General features: G+C 42.4%; 1 protein-coding gene across 1 annotated transcript in view; it reads right to left on the reverse strand.

The window, feature by feature from the left end:
- The window catches only part of KDM7A (lysine demethylase 7A), a 90,863-nt gene extending 77,707 nt beyond the window's left edge, over positions 1–13,156 (reverse strand). The window contains exon 1 of the mRNA XM_020289701.2: positions 12,832–13,156. Within this exon, the coding sequence (XP_020145290.2) occupies positions 12,832–13,025 (194 nt within the window). The 5' untranslated portion in view covers positions 13,026–13,156. The remainder of the gene's footprint in view (positions 1–12,831) is intronic.
- Between the last annotated feature and the right edge of the window lie 1,833 nt (positions 13,157–14,989).

Here is a 14,989-nt window from a genome sequence, read left to right on the forward strand (position 1 = left end):
TTAAAGGACAAATTTTAAAAAGTGAACTCCCAGGCCGGGCGCGGTGGCTCACGCCTGTAATCCTAGCTCTCTGGGAGGCCGAGGCGGGCCGGATTGCTCAAGGTCAGGAGTTCAAAACCAGCCTGAGCAAGAGCGAGACCCAGTCTCTACTATAAATAGAAAGAAATTAATTGGCCAACTGATATGTATATAAAAAATTAGCCGGGCATGGTGGCGCATGCCTGTAGTCCCAGCTACTCGGGAGGCTGAGGCAGGAGGATCGCTTGAGCCCAGGAGTTTGAGGTTGCTGTGAGCTAGGCTGACGCCATGGCACTCACTCTAGCCTGGACAACAAAGCGAGACTCTGTCTCAAAAAAAAAAAAAAAAAAAAAAAAAAAAGTGAACTCCCAAGGAAACCTTAAACCCCTGGAGTTCACAAAATACAGGTTAGAAAATGCTGCTTGAGGCAAATTCCTGGGTCCTCAATGCTTTAAATACTCTTAATTCATTTACTTTCTTAGTGTTTCTTTGTTCCTCTATGTCATTTATATTTGTCAATTTTGTTTTGTTCAAAAAACTACCAAAGGCAGCGGTATTTTTTTAAAATTTAGATACAGAATAATATTTTTAAATTTAGGTACAAAGCATCATCAAGATATGACTTAAATATCCAATAGTAAACCAAGTAGTTAAGGCTATCTTTCCCTGAGGCTGTTCTTCACAGAAGCTAATGATAAACTACACCAAAAAGATGTTCCGGTAGTCTCCCCTTATCTATGGTTTCATTTTCTGGGGTTTCAGTTATAGCGGTTAGCCAAGGTCCAAAAATATTAAATGGAAAATTCCAAAAATAAAACAACTCTTAAGTTTTAAATTGCATGCCATTCTGAGTGATAAAATCTCACACTGTCCTGCTTCGTCCTGCCTTGGATGCCCCAGATGTGAATCATCCCTTTGTCCAGTGTATCTACCTACACTGTCTACACTACCTGCCCTTTAGTCACTCAGTAGCCAGCTCAGCTTTCAGATCAACTGTCGTGGATCACAGTGTCTGTGTTCAAATAACCCTCATTTTACTTAATAATGATCCCAAAGAGCAAGAGCAGTGATGCTGGCATGATACTAGCAATCTGGATATACCAAAGAGAAGCCATAAAGTACTTCCTTTTCATGAAAATGTAAAAGTTCTCAACTTACGGGGAAAAAACAGTATGTTGAGGTTGCTGAGATCTACAGTAAGAAAAAATCTCCTGACTATAAAATTGTGAAGAAAGAAAAACAAATCTGTACTAGTTTTGCTGTTGTACTCAAACTGCAAGTTATAGTCACAATGTATGATAACTTTTATTACAGTCTGTTATAACTGTTCTATTATTATTGTTGTTAATCTCTGTGACTCATTTATAAATTAAACTTTATGACAGGTATATGTACATAGGAAAAAACATAGTATATATAGGGTTTGGTACTATCTGTGGTTTCTGGCATCCACTGGGTGTCTTAGAACAATCTCCCGCAGATATGTTTCTACTATATATGCATATTAATAGATCTAAGGAAAAAAACCATATGGTTTTCTCCACAGATGCTAAAGAAGTCTTGAGACAAAATTCAACATTCATTCATGATAAAAATACTAAAAAAAAAAAGAGGGAGTGGGGATTGAGGAGTACTTTCTTAATATAATAAATTAGTCCTAAAGCCAGTATCTTCTTTAATGAAGGAACAATACAGGCATTTCCACTAAGATCAGAAACATAGCAAGCATACTCACTATTTGCTACTATTCAACACGGTAGTAGTGGTATAAGCCTGTGTAATTATATAAGAGATATCAATCAGAGGTATAAGAATGGTTAAAGAAGTAGTAAAACTATTTCTACGTGCATATGATATGAACCTCTAGGGAGTTGATGACATAATTAACTCAAAAAATTTTTCCAGCAAGGTGGCAGGATATAAAAGCCACATTAAAAAATCAATAGTCCTAGCCAGGCGTGGTGACTCACGCCTGTAATCCTAGCAGTCTGGGAGGCTGAGGCTGGCGGATTGCTGGAGGTCAGGAGTTCAAAACCAGCCTGAGCAAGAGCAAGACACCGTCTCTATATAGAAAGAAAATTAATTGGCCAACTAATATATATAGAAAAAATCAGCCGAGTATGGTGGCGCATGCCTGTAGTCCCAGCTACTCAGGAGGTTGAGGCAGTAGGATTGCTTGAGCCCAGGAGTTTGAGGTTGCTGTGAGCTAGGCTGACGCCATGGCACTCACTCTAGCCTGGGCAACAAAGCTAGACTCTGTCTCAAAAAAAAAAAAAAAAAAAAATCAATAGTCTTCATATATACAAATAATAACCAATAGCAAACAAATGGTAGAGAAAATCCCATTTACAATAATACCCAAAGCTTGGCATGGTGGTACACACCTGCAGTCCCAGCTACTAGGGAGGCTGAGGGGGAAGGATCCCTTGAGCCCAGGAGTTTGAGACCAGCCTGGGCAACATAGAGAGACCCTGCCTCTAAAACACAAACTTCTACCTTACTTTTTCCAAGTTAAAAAACAAATTTTTTAATAAAATAAAAAACAAAAAAACTACACAAGAAGAAATACATGAAAGACAAAAAAGTAGATATAAATAAAGAGGTAGTACTGTTCTTGGGGAGAATGATTCAACATTGTAAAAATGCCAGTTCTCAAAAATTTAATATAATCCCAATAAAAATATCAATAAGCTTTTTAATGATATTAGACAAGTTGATACTAAAGTTCATTTGAAAAATCAATCTTCAAGAATAGCCAGAAAAACACTGAAAACAAACACTTAACTCACTTAACTCCAAGAACAAGACTAGCCTTACCAGACCTAAAAACATACTATAAAATCCTCTATCATTAAAACGATGTGGTACTGGTACATGAAAGGACAAACAATCAGTAGAACAGAATAGAAAGCATAGAAAAGGACCCAAATATAAATGGAATTTTCAGCATATATATATATACACATACACACATGCGCGCGCGCGCGTGTGTGTGTGTGTGTGTGTGTTCTGGCATCCAAAGTCTCTGGGAAAATATGGACATTTTAATAAATAGTGCTGGGAATTGTTAGTCATTGTATTAAAGTATATTCCTATTTTACACTATATACAAGAATAAAATCCAAATGGATTAGGGATCTAAATTTTAAAAATAAAAACACAGGTAAAATCCTCTTTATCTTGGAGTAGAGAAAAAATTTCCAATTATGACTCAAAATCCAAAGCCAAAAAAAGAAAGGGATGACTATATTAGTATTTGTTTAAAATTTGTTGCACAGCAAAAAACATCACCATAAACAAAACCAAAAGACAACTAAAAACTGGGAGAGACTATTTATACATATGCTACAAAGTGCTGATATCCCTAATATGTAAAGAGCTCTTAAAAATTGTGGGACAAAGGACCAAAAGCTTGATAGAATCAGAAAAAAAATGTAACATAATCTCAAAAGAAAGAAAGAAAATGGTCCTAAAACAAAAAGTTGTTCGAACTCATCTATAATTAGAGATATGGAGATTAAAACAGATACCATTTTCATTTATCTGATTGACAAAGATTAAAAACATGACTACAAACCCTGATGGCAAGGGTGTGGAAAAAGAGGCATGCTCATAGACTGCTGGTGGGAATGACAATTTGCCCAACCATTCTAGAGGGGAATCCAGTAATCCTAATACAGCAACTTATGCATTTATCTTTTGACCAAGTAATACCACTTTTAGCAATCTAACCTGAAGATATACCTCCAACAATATGAGAATACATATGCACAAGGTTATTCGTTGCAGCAGTGTTTGTACTTGCAAAGTACTGTAAACAACTCAAGGGCCCACACACAAGAGAGTAGCTGAATAAAACTACATCCACACAAAAGAATACTATATAGCAGTTAAAAAGAAAGAGTAAGAAAGATCTCTATAAACTTACATGGAGTGATTTCCAGTATATACTGTTAAGTGAAAAAAGCAAAGGGCAAGAGTATTTATAATATACTACCTTTTATGTAAAGAAATTAGATATAAGAAAATACAGATGCATCTGCTCAAACCAGCCCCCCACCACCACATACACACAGAAAGGATAAACCAGAAACTAAGGTTGATTACATACAAAGAGTGGGTGGAAAAGATGTGGAAAGAAGGTAGAAATGGGAAAGTCACAGGAGGGATAAAGAGGGAGTGACATTTCTAAGTATTATCTTTTCATCTGACTTCTTAGAACCATAGTAATGTTTTACACATCCAAAAAATAAACCAACAGTTAAAAACAACCAGAATAGAGGAAGAATCCAAATGAAATACAAACAGTAACAAATAAACCTGACTATATTACTAATAAATGACTTAACACTGAAGCAGGGGAGAAAAGAATTGACCTAAGTAACTCTGGAAAACAAAGTTTGTGACTAGATATTATAAGGCTAAGGACAAAAGAGAGCTACTGTATACACAAATACTGTAAGCTACCTAGCAAATCTGTTTCTCATAAGGGTATAGATTACCAATTCTAGGACTACTTTATGTATACACTAGAATTGCACAAATAGATAAATACGTTGTAGATAATGAAAGCTAGCTTTCTCATTGTTGGGGAAAAAAAGGTTACAAGTAAGTAAAGGGGAAGACTAAAATGAACCCTGTGGTGTTGGATTAGAATCAAAGGTATCATTATGAGAACACACTGCTTTTAACACAGATACAGAAACAAATACAGATATGCATGCTTGTGTGCCATTAATATATGTCTCTGTCTACCAAGAAAGCCTAGAAGCAATGAGCCCACCTAATGCCAGACCTTGAGGTTTTTTTGTTTTTGTTTTTTGAAACAGAGTCTCACTCCATCACCCAGGCTAGAGTGCAGTGGCATCATCATAGCTCACTGCAACCTTAAACTCCTGGGCTCAAGCAATCTTCCTGCCTCAGGATCCCAAGTGGCTGTGAGTACAAACACACGCCATGCACCCAGCTAATTTTTCTATTTTTTGTAAAGACAGGGTCTTGTTCTTGCTCAGGCTGGTCTCAAACTCATGGTCTCAACAATCCTCCCACCTAGGGCCCCCAAAGTGCTAGGATTGGTGAGTCACTGCGCCTGGCGCCAGATCTTGGTTTTTAAACCAATAAAAAGGAACCAGGACTCACACAAATATACATGAAAATCATACAAGAAATCCTCATTATGTTAAGAAGAAAGTCTCAGTTTAGTGTTATATGTCTTTAATTCACACTATAATTATCGGGAAATGTAGTATTTTTATGAATGGAAAGTTATCACTACAGTAATAAATGTAACTTCCAAAAGAACCAAAACCGTGGTAGCAGCTGTAAGATCAGCACTGGCCAGCTGTTCAAAAACTGTGCAAATTATCTTGGAATTTAAGTTGCTCAAATCAACCAAGGCTTGCTTTATAATAAAATACTTGTATGCCTGTTTTATTCTTACTCATGAGCTTCCACTTCAAATCTTCAAAAATAAAAGCATTCCTTCCTTTGGATGACCAGAAAAATAAATTTCTTTTTTTTTTTTTTTTTGAGACAGAGACTCACTCTGTTGCCCGGGCTAGAGTGCCATGGCATCAGCCTAGCTCACAGCAACCTCAAACTCCTGGGCTCAAGCAATCCTCCTGCCTCAGCCTCCCAAGTAGCTGGGACTACAGGCATGTACCACCATGCCTGGCTAATTTTTTCTGTATATTTTTTAGTTGGCCAATTAATTTCTTTCTATTTTTAATAGAGATGGGGTCTCGCTTTTGCTCAGGGTGGGTGTTTCGAACTCCTGACCTTGAGCAATCCTCCCACCTCAGCCTCCCAGAGTGCTCGAATTACAGGTGTGAGCCACCACGCCTGGCCTAGAAAACCAAATTTCATACCTAAAAATACAGGATATGGGAGTATACCAAGTAGAAATCTGCCCCAAACTCATGGTTTAAAAAAAGCTTGATGAGAAAACTATGTCCCATAACTCCAAGTAGCCTGAGATAAGCCTCCCATATCATGACATATTTTGGTCAATAGCCAAAATGGAGTATCAATGTATAAAACTTTTATAAGTAAAACACATAAATACTCATATTCTATGACAAGCTGTTGCATCAAAAAAAAATGAAGAAGTTCAATAGAAGGTTTTTTGTTTTCTTATGGAAAGATAAATGTTCAGCTAATAAGTTTATATTACAACACCAACAGACTTAGTCATGAAGAGGAACTGTATATAAAACAAATTTTTGTTTTTTTCTTTTCTTTACAATTTTTTTGTTTTCATTCTATTATTTTTTAACTACTTTGCCAAGTGAAAAAACAAATTTTTTAAATAATTCTAATCCCTAACAATTTTAAAAAATAAAATATACTCCAATAAGAAATTCATCTATAACAAGGATGAAAGCAGAGTTAAATTATAAAACTTTTCAAGTAAATATTTTATGCATTCTATCACTAAAACAGTTATAATAATTTTTGCATATACTAAAGAAAATAATTTTAATAAATAACAAAAACAGATGTTTATGGGCATCTTTCTATGGAACCCTGTCACCTCTGTTCATCTATGCACTGCCAAGATAGAGACAAACAACTCAAATCTAATCTTCTTCCTGAGGCTGGCTGTAGCTAAGGACGAAAAGGAGACCCAGTACCAACCTACCCGCTGACAACATGAGCCTTGATTTAGCTACCTGAGTTCAAATACTAGCTCTCTCAACTTCTAGCTTTTCAACCCTTGGAAAGTTACTGAACTCTCCAGCCCTCAGATTCCTCATCTGTAAAATGGGATGATAATAATAGCATTTATACAACAAGGTGACTGTGAGAATCAGATGAGTTAATAAATATCTAATGTAATTAAGAAGAGTGCAGGGCACTCAGCAAAACATTCAATAAATGTTCCAGAGTTCCTCAGGCTCTGTAGAACAAGTACCTGAGAAATTCCCATCCAACAGTATTATTCTAGGTAAAATTCTTCTATCTCCATGAACTAAGCTGTTCATTGACTCAAGCTTCAGGAACAGAAATTAATATAAGACATTTGTAAATTACCCAAACTGACTAGAAAATTTAAAATCCTCTGTCACCTGGATTATTACAATAGCCTTCTTGCTGACCTCCTGGGTCTCACCTTTGCCTTCCTCCAGTCCATCTCCATACAGCAGCCAGAACAATCTTTCTAAAGATTACGTCAACTCATCAACTCGTTTACTCATCCACTTCAAAGCAAACCATCTTCTCAGACTAAAATCCAAAATACTAACCCTGGCCCACAAGATCCAACAATGACCTGGCCCACTTCACTCCACATGCATGTTTTGCTCTTAATAGAACATGACAAACATGCTTCAGCCTTAGGATATACTTCTTTTTCCTTTGGCCTGGCTTTCTCTTCCTACACATACTTGTGCTCAAATGTCTCCTTGAGGCCCTTCATTATCACACCATATGAAAGTAGCATTACCATCAGCCCTATCCCCCTCTCTTTTCCCCTCACTTAATTTTGACTCACAGCACTTACCATTCATTTGTCATTTATTTGTTTATTTCTCTTCTCCTGGTAGAATATAAGTTACAAGAGAGCAAGAACTTTGTTCATTGCTATATTCCTAGCACCAAGAACAATACCTGGTATACTACAAATTCTTGACCAAAGTCAATATCATACTTAATGATAAAACACAAGAGGCAATCCCATTGAAGTCAGAAACAAGAAACAAAATTATAAAATACTATATATCAGTTACCAAATAGGCAAATTTTTAATTGTTTAAACTTTTCATTTTATAGTGATTAAAATACACTTCAAACATTAAAATAAAGAGTTTTTTTAAAAAACTTCAGTATAAATGCAGCTCAGCAAATCTTTACACCTGGACACACTCATGTAACCACCACCCAAAATCAAGATATAGAATGTGTCTTGCACCTCAGAAACTCCCTCTTGGTTAACACACCCAAAAAAAGGTAAACACTATTCTGACTTCTATCCCCAATTATGCCTGTACTTGAATTTCATATAAATGGAATCAAACAGTATACTCTTTTGTGTCTAGCTTCTTTTGTTCAACTTAATCCGTGAGATTCAGCCATGTTGCTGTGTGCATCAATAGGAAATTTTTTTAATTGCTGAGTAGTATTCCTTTTTATGAATATACTAATTTATCCAATGTACTGTCACAGACATTTAGGTTGATCCACTTTGGCGACAAAATGAATAATGTTGCCTTCAATGTTCCCCGCATGTCTTCTGGTGGGAATATTCACTTATCTACAGATTGGCTGCTTGTTTGGGAATGGGGGTTAATAGTATCTTAGTATATAAACTGGAATGACCTTTCTAGAGGATGACATGGCAATAGGCACAAGAAGCTTAAAAACATCTGTATCCTTTGACCAATAATACCTATTCAAAGAAATTTCTTATAAGAACACACATGCCAGGTGTTCTTGTGTTTTACATGTATTCACTAATTTGATTTATTCTAAGGAAATAATTAGAGATACCCACAATGATTTAAGATGTCAATCATGTCATTATTAGCCAGATATTTTAAAAAGCGGTATACAAGGTAAATAACTAACAACAGGGGAATGATTTTCAAATATATTGTACTTCTGTGGAATTAAACACTATACAGTCACTAAAAATGTTTTTAAACAACATTAAAGATATAGGAAAAAGTACATATTAATGAAAAAAGGTTAACAGTAGAAAGCATAAAATAAATTCCTATTTTTCAAAAAGGATATATAGGCCTGGCGTGGTGGCTCACACCTGCAATCCTAGTACTCTGGGAGGCCGAGGAGGGTGGATTGTTTGAGCTCAGGAGTTCAACAACAGTCTGAGCAAGAAAAAGACGCTGTCTCTACTAAAAATACAAAGAAATTAGCTGGACAACTAAAAATATATAGAGAAAAAACATTAGCTGGGCATGGTGGTGCATGCCTGTAGTCCCAGCTACTCGGGAAGCTGAGGCAGGAGGATTTTTTTTTTTTTTTTTTTTGAGACAGAGTCTCGCTTTGTTGTCCAGGCTAAAGTGAGTGCCGTGGCATCAGCCTAGCTCACAGCAACCTCAAACTCCTGGGCTCGAGTGATCCTTCTGCCTCAGCCTCCCGAGTAGCTGGGACTACAGGCATGCGCCACCATGCCCGGCTAATTTTTTCTATATATATCAGTTGGCCAATTAATTTCTTTCTATTTATAGTAGAGACGGGGTCTCGCTCTTGCTCAGGCTGGTTTTGAACTCCTGACCTTGAGCAATCCGCCTGCCTCGGCCTCCCAAGAGCTAGGATTACAGGCGTGAGCCACAGCGCCCAGCCCAGGAGGATTTTTTGAGCCCAGGAGTTTGAGGTTGCCGTGAGTTAGGCTGATGCCATGGCACTCTAGCCCGGGCAACAGAGTGAGACTCTGCCTCAAAAAAAAAATGATATACATATAACTCAAATGTTAAAACAGTGGTGATCTCTGGAAGACATGAGTATTTTCATATTCTTTATACTGTTCTGCACTTTCCAATTTTTCTATAATTTATTGTTATCAACCAAAAAGAATATGTGATTAAAGACTAATAAACAAAGGTGTTTACATTATAATGGGAAGACAACACTCTAATACAATTTAATTAGGGAAATGATGCAGTTTTGCATAGGATGATATAAAAGTACTACAGAAAGACATCTAGCTAGAGAGTGGGTGGTGGGCATTATCAGGAAAGTTCCACATTGTCTTACTTCCACTGAGAACTCAAGAGAGGGGGAACTCCATCTCTAGGTGGGAAGGAACCTCCCCAAGAAAATCCTGTTAATTCCTCAACTCAATGCCCCTAGAGTATCAATTATACATTATGACCCAGGCTAGCAAGTGTTCTTTTCTCCTCTCACTTGCAAAAAGACTTAGCCAGATTGAGGGATGGGAATCCCTGAATACCCAGGATGGAGCCAAAATTTAACAGCCTCTGACCTGGAAGAAGTTGGTTCCACCCACCCTGCCACCTGACTGAGAAGCATAAAGGACAGGCTTCCTTTTTCATCAGAAAAAATTAGGGCAACAATGTTTCAGATTTCCTTAAGGTCAGGAACTCTAGGCAGAGTAAACTAAAATTTACATGATTTCCAGAATTTAAAAAGTTCTTCTACTTGAACAAATAAATGTTATCAAGAAATTATCCAGGCAAAGGTAATTCTCTGGATCCAACCTCCTACTCCCCCTTGCTCCTCTGCAGATGGATCACTTCTGGAAACCAAAGGAAAGTGGAGGAGTATGGGGATTGAAGATACAACTTAGTCCTTTAGGGGCCAATTCTCATGGAAGTAAATAATACTTGCTTAATAATTAATACATAAGATTCACTTTGCTGGGCTCAAAAAAATAATCACTCTTTTCATGGTACAATGAACATTAAATATTCATCAAAGGAAAAACATATAGACCCCTAAATTTACTAAAAAGATACTGCAGACCATTATCGCTAAATTTTCTAACTTCTGACCTCTGAACCACATTAAAGTCTCAAGAATTGATGGTCAAAAGGACTTATTTTAGAGTCACCTCCATAGATAACGAAAGTTACAAAAATTTATGTGACAAAGCAGGGACAGCATACTTGTTTTGGCCTTGCTCTCCTTCCTTCCCCATGTCCTCTTTAGTTCCTCCCCAACTGCTCCTGTTTACAAATTAATACTTAAATGTATTGCAAAAGTCTCCATAAAATACCTGAGACTTTTCATGGTTATAGTGTTAAGTTACCTAAATTAAGATAAATAAAATTCTAGTCTAAAATTTACTAACCTATCAAATCTCTACATTGCATAATGGGACAAATTTCTTATGCAGCTTAAAACGCCTCAACTCAATTTCATGAAATAGTTCTTTGAAAAAATAAGCATTTACATAATCACCAGAGATTCTGATTTTAGTCTAACTAGAACCTAAATTTTTTGGATAATCTCTATTCTGGTTGCTTAGAATATGTTACGGGAACAGAGGATGTAGAAAATAGAACTGGAAAAATTTGGCATCTTCAAATTTCACTTTTATATGTAATCAAAATACAGAAAAACACCAGTCTGAAGTAATAAAAAAGAACTCTGGATAATTTATTCTTAATTACAAGTGGCAAAAATATAATATTCCCCAATTATATACTCGAGTCTAGTATATGTGATACCAGACTGCTAAAGATTATCTATATACAAAACGAGTACGCAGCCCTTCTTTTAAAGTGATAATGTGTTCTATCTTGTTTTATGTTGTCAGATTTGTCTAACCAGAAAACTAATTAAGTAAAACTAACTGTACTTAAAAATTAAGTAAAACCTAGCACTAAACACTGAAAAGAACACTGTCACTTAAATGGTTTTCTCTCCCTGGACCAGTAGAGGGAGACTAAGACATCTGGCCTGGTCGTGTAGTATTTCTGTAAAATTGGGGAGGGGGAAAGTGGAGGCTGTATTTAAATGTCCTGCTGTCAATCAAAAGACACTTCCTACAATCACAGTCACCATATCTGCTATTACTCGTGAGCGTGCTGTCGCCAAGATACAACACCAAACGGGACCCGGGAAACCTGCTTCACCTAAATGTGACCGCAGGCTTTGCCACAACACCCAAATAAGGACTTTGGGAGCCCAACCCCAACTAGTTTCTTTGTTTAAATGCCTGCGAATCCCTCCCACGCCGGAGTCAAGAGGCTGTGGCGCCGCCCTTTATTAGCCTCACACTTTGATTACAAAACACACGAGTCGGCGGCCTGGCTGCGGAGGCGGCCCGAGCTCCCTCAAACGTCAAACCCGGAGCGCAGCGGCGGCTGAATCAGAGGGCAACGTCCGCCGCCGCCGCCAGCCGGCCCCAAAGCGCCCGCCTGGCCCACTCAAGTTCACCGGCCCCCGGGCACTGCCGCCGGCCGCCCGCTGTCGCCGGCCCTCGGGCGACGGCAACTGCACTCTAAGTAAAGTTTGAGCCGCGGCGCGAGGGCGACGCAGGGGGTCTGAGGAGAAGCAGTCCCTTCGGGCCCCCGCCGCCCACTCCATCCGCCCCACCCCCGGGGAGCAGGGGGTGTGTTGAGGGTGTGGGCCACGACCCGAGGCAACCTGCCGCCCGCCGGGGCCCGGGCCCCAACTCCCCCCGACACCTTTCAAGTCCCCGAGAGAGTGCCTCATCTGTTGCTCTGTTTACTCCGCGGAGCCCCGCCGAGCTAGCTGGCGCGGTCGCCTCCCGGACCCGCCGCGTCCCAGGCCCACCGCCGCCCCCGTCCCACCGGCCGAGGAAGTTTGATAAAGACTGGGAAGGGGGCGCGACGAGGACCCGCGGCGGGGGGAGACGCGGGGTCGGAGCGAGCCCGTCGCCGCCCGGAAGGAAGGAAGGCGCGGCGGCCGGCCGGACAGAGCCGCGGGGCGGCGGGCCGGGCGGCGACTCCGGGCCGGAGCCCCGGGCGCCGCGGGGCGGGGCGGGCGGCGGCCGGGCGAGGGGCTGAGGACCGGGCCAGCGCTCTGTCCGCCGCCCCCGCCGCGTCCTCCCGGCCGCGTCCCCTCACCCCCGGCTCCCCCTGCCAACTTCTCCGCCGGCCCCCTTTGTTCCTGATTGTTGTGGCGACTCTTCGCCCGGGCCGGGCGAGCTCATCCGCTCCCCTCGGCAGCCCGCCCGGCGCTCGGCGAGCCCGGGGCCCCGCGCGCCCCGCTGCCCGGCCCGGGGGCTTCGCGCCGGGGGCCCCCTGGGCACTGGACGCGGGGCGGCGGCCGGACCAGAGGGAGGTGCGGACCGGCGGCCGGCCGACCGGCCGGCGGCGGTTGGTCGGTGGCCGGCGGCGGCGGGGCTGGAAGGGGTTTATTTACCTGCCGTGGAACCAGTCCTTGCAGATATCGCACTCGATCATGAAGCGGTTCACGTCGTACGGCTGCCGGCACACACAGTACACGGGCGGGGGCGGCGGGGGCGCCGAGGCCCGGCCCGGAGCCGCCACCGACACGGCTGCCGCGGCAGCTCCAGCTGCTGCTCCCGCGGCCACCGCCGCCGCCGCTCCGGCCATCTTTAAAAAACACACACACGCTCGCTCGCTGCTCCGCTCGCCGACTGGAGCGAGCGCAGCCGCCAGCCAGCGCCGCCCCCTGCAGCAGCCGGAGCAGCAGCCGCGGCGGCGGCGGCGGCGGCGCGTCAGTGCGCGCGCGCGAGGCCGCGACGGCGGGCGCAGGGGGAGGAGGCGGCGCGCGCGACGCGCGAGGCCCGAGCCCAGCGGCTTCCGGCGCTCGGCGCGGGGCCGTGCGTCTCGCGCACGTCCTCCGGCCGCCGGCGCGCTCCCTGCTCCGCTCCGCGGCTGTCTGGCTGAGGGACCCGCTGAAGGGCACGCGGGCCGGGGAGCGGGCTGCCCGGGAGGACACGCGCCGCGGGGCCGGGCGCGCGGCTGCGGACAGAGGACGGCGGGAGCGTGCCAAGAGCCGGCTGGGTTATTTCGGAGTGAAAGCCGAGGCCGGGGGAAGTTCCTGCCGAGTGAAAAAGGGCAGATGTTGCGTCTGTGTTCACAGGGGAAGCGAGGAAGTTTCCGCCTGCCTGGGTCACCTAGCGGCTGGGGGAGAGTCTTAAATCAATTAGCAACCGCCCGCTGAGGACAGGAGATGCGGCCCCGCGACCTACGTGCGTCCTTGTAGAGGTGCCACGCCGGGCCGGTTATGCCTTTCCGAGGTGGAGGAATGTGTGGTGGAATCCACTCAAACTTTGGAAAACATCCCACCCGAATTCCCATCGAGCAGCTAGGAAACCAGCGTGTTGATGGAGCCACCGTTAGGTGGAGGAGGGTTGGAGGGTTTTCCCTAAGAGAAATCCATTTCCGTCTGTCCGCCTATGGGGACCAACCTTGAAATGGGGTTGGTGGAGAGAAGGATGGAGGAGAACCGGCGTGTTTATAAATAACGAGATTTACCGTAGCTGCGAATGCTTTCGACTCCCAAGTTGGAAAAATATGGGCAAAATTCTAAATGACTTTTCCCTCGGAAGAGGGATACTACAGAAAGCGGATTGAAAGGTACTTGGTGCGTAATAGGCCGTCAATAATAATTTTTGAATGAAGGATGAAATTGAGATCCAAATGTGAGATGATAAACTGAAGAATAAAGACAGCTAACAAATATTGAATACAGAAAAAGATTGCCTTGGGATCATAACTGCGAAAGTTGGAAGGGTTAAGGATTTATAGCTCAATTTCTGCTGGTGTCCAGGGAAAGCCCTACAGTTCCCTAAATAATTTTTTTAGTGGAGGCTGGAGGGTTGTCCATCTCACCCACCTCCAGACAGATAATCTCCTTGTTATATAGTTGAGGAAAGCTATATAGTTGAGGTAACCTTCCTAATGTCTCATAGATTGGAGCTGGAACTGAAATTTAAGTTTCCCAAACAGTCCTTTTTCTAACACATCGCTGTTGGGCACACGTATCACAGGAAAAGAAAAACTTGAACATCATAGCTGACCACACACACTGAATCAGTTTGAAACATCTTTCTATTGGAGAAAAAAGAAGTTACTCTAATTTTGGCATATGTTTAGAGGCATCACAGATTAGTGGTGTGGAAAGAGCCAGCTTTCTTCACACAAGCTGTGTGACCTTGAGCCAATCACTCGATTTCTCTTGAACTAAATCCCTGAAGATCTGTTAAAAGAAAGATTTTGGATAATAATACCTTAATTACTCAAAGAGGTAATGTATTTTAAAATGTACTTTGTAGAGCAGGTGTCCTCAAACTACTGCCCGGCCTAGCACATTTATCAGGCCCCCGATGACTGTCCTGCTTAGCAGCTGACTCGTCCTGGGCCCACAGTTCACACTCTCCCACGGTCTGAAGGACAGTGAACTGGCCCCTTGTTTAAAAAGTTTGAGGACCCCTGTTGTAGAGGGTATGTGTTATCATGTTAGAGTCTCGGTGAGGAGGGAATCCAAGCATGAAACTGGCCTGATGTGCCATGTTCTCTGGGGGCCACCTGGCCTTAGGATGTCAACATGG

Source organism: Microcebus murinus, chromosome 9, assembly GCF_040939455.1.
Source record: "Microcebus murinus isolate Inina chromosome 9, M.murinus_Inina_mat1.0, whole genome shotgun sequence".
Classification (NCBI taxonomy): domain Eukaryota; kingdom Metazoa; phylum Chordata; class Mammalia; order Primates; family Cheirogaleidae; genus Microcebus; species Microcebus murinus.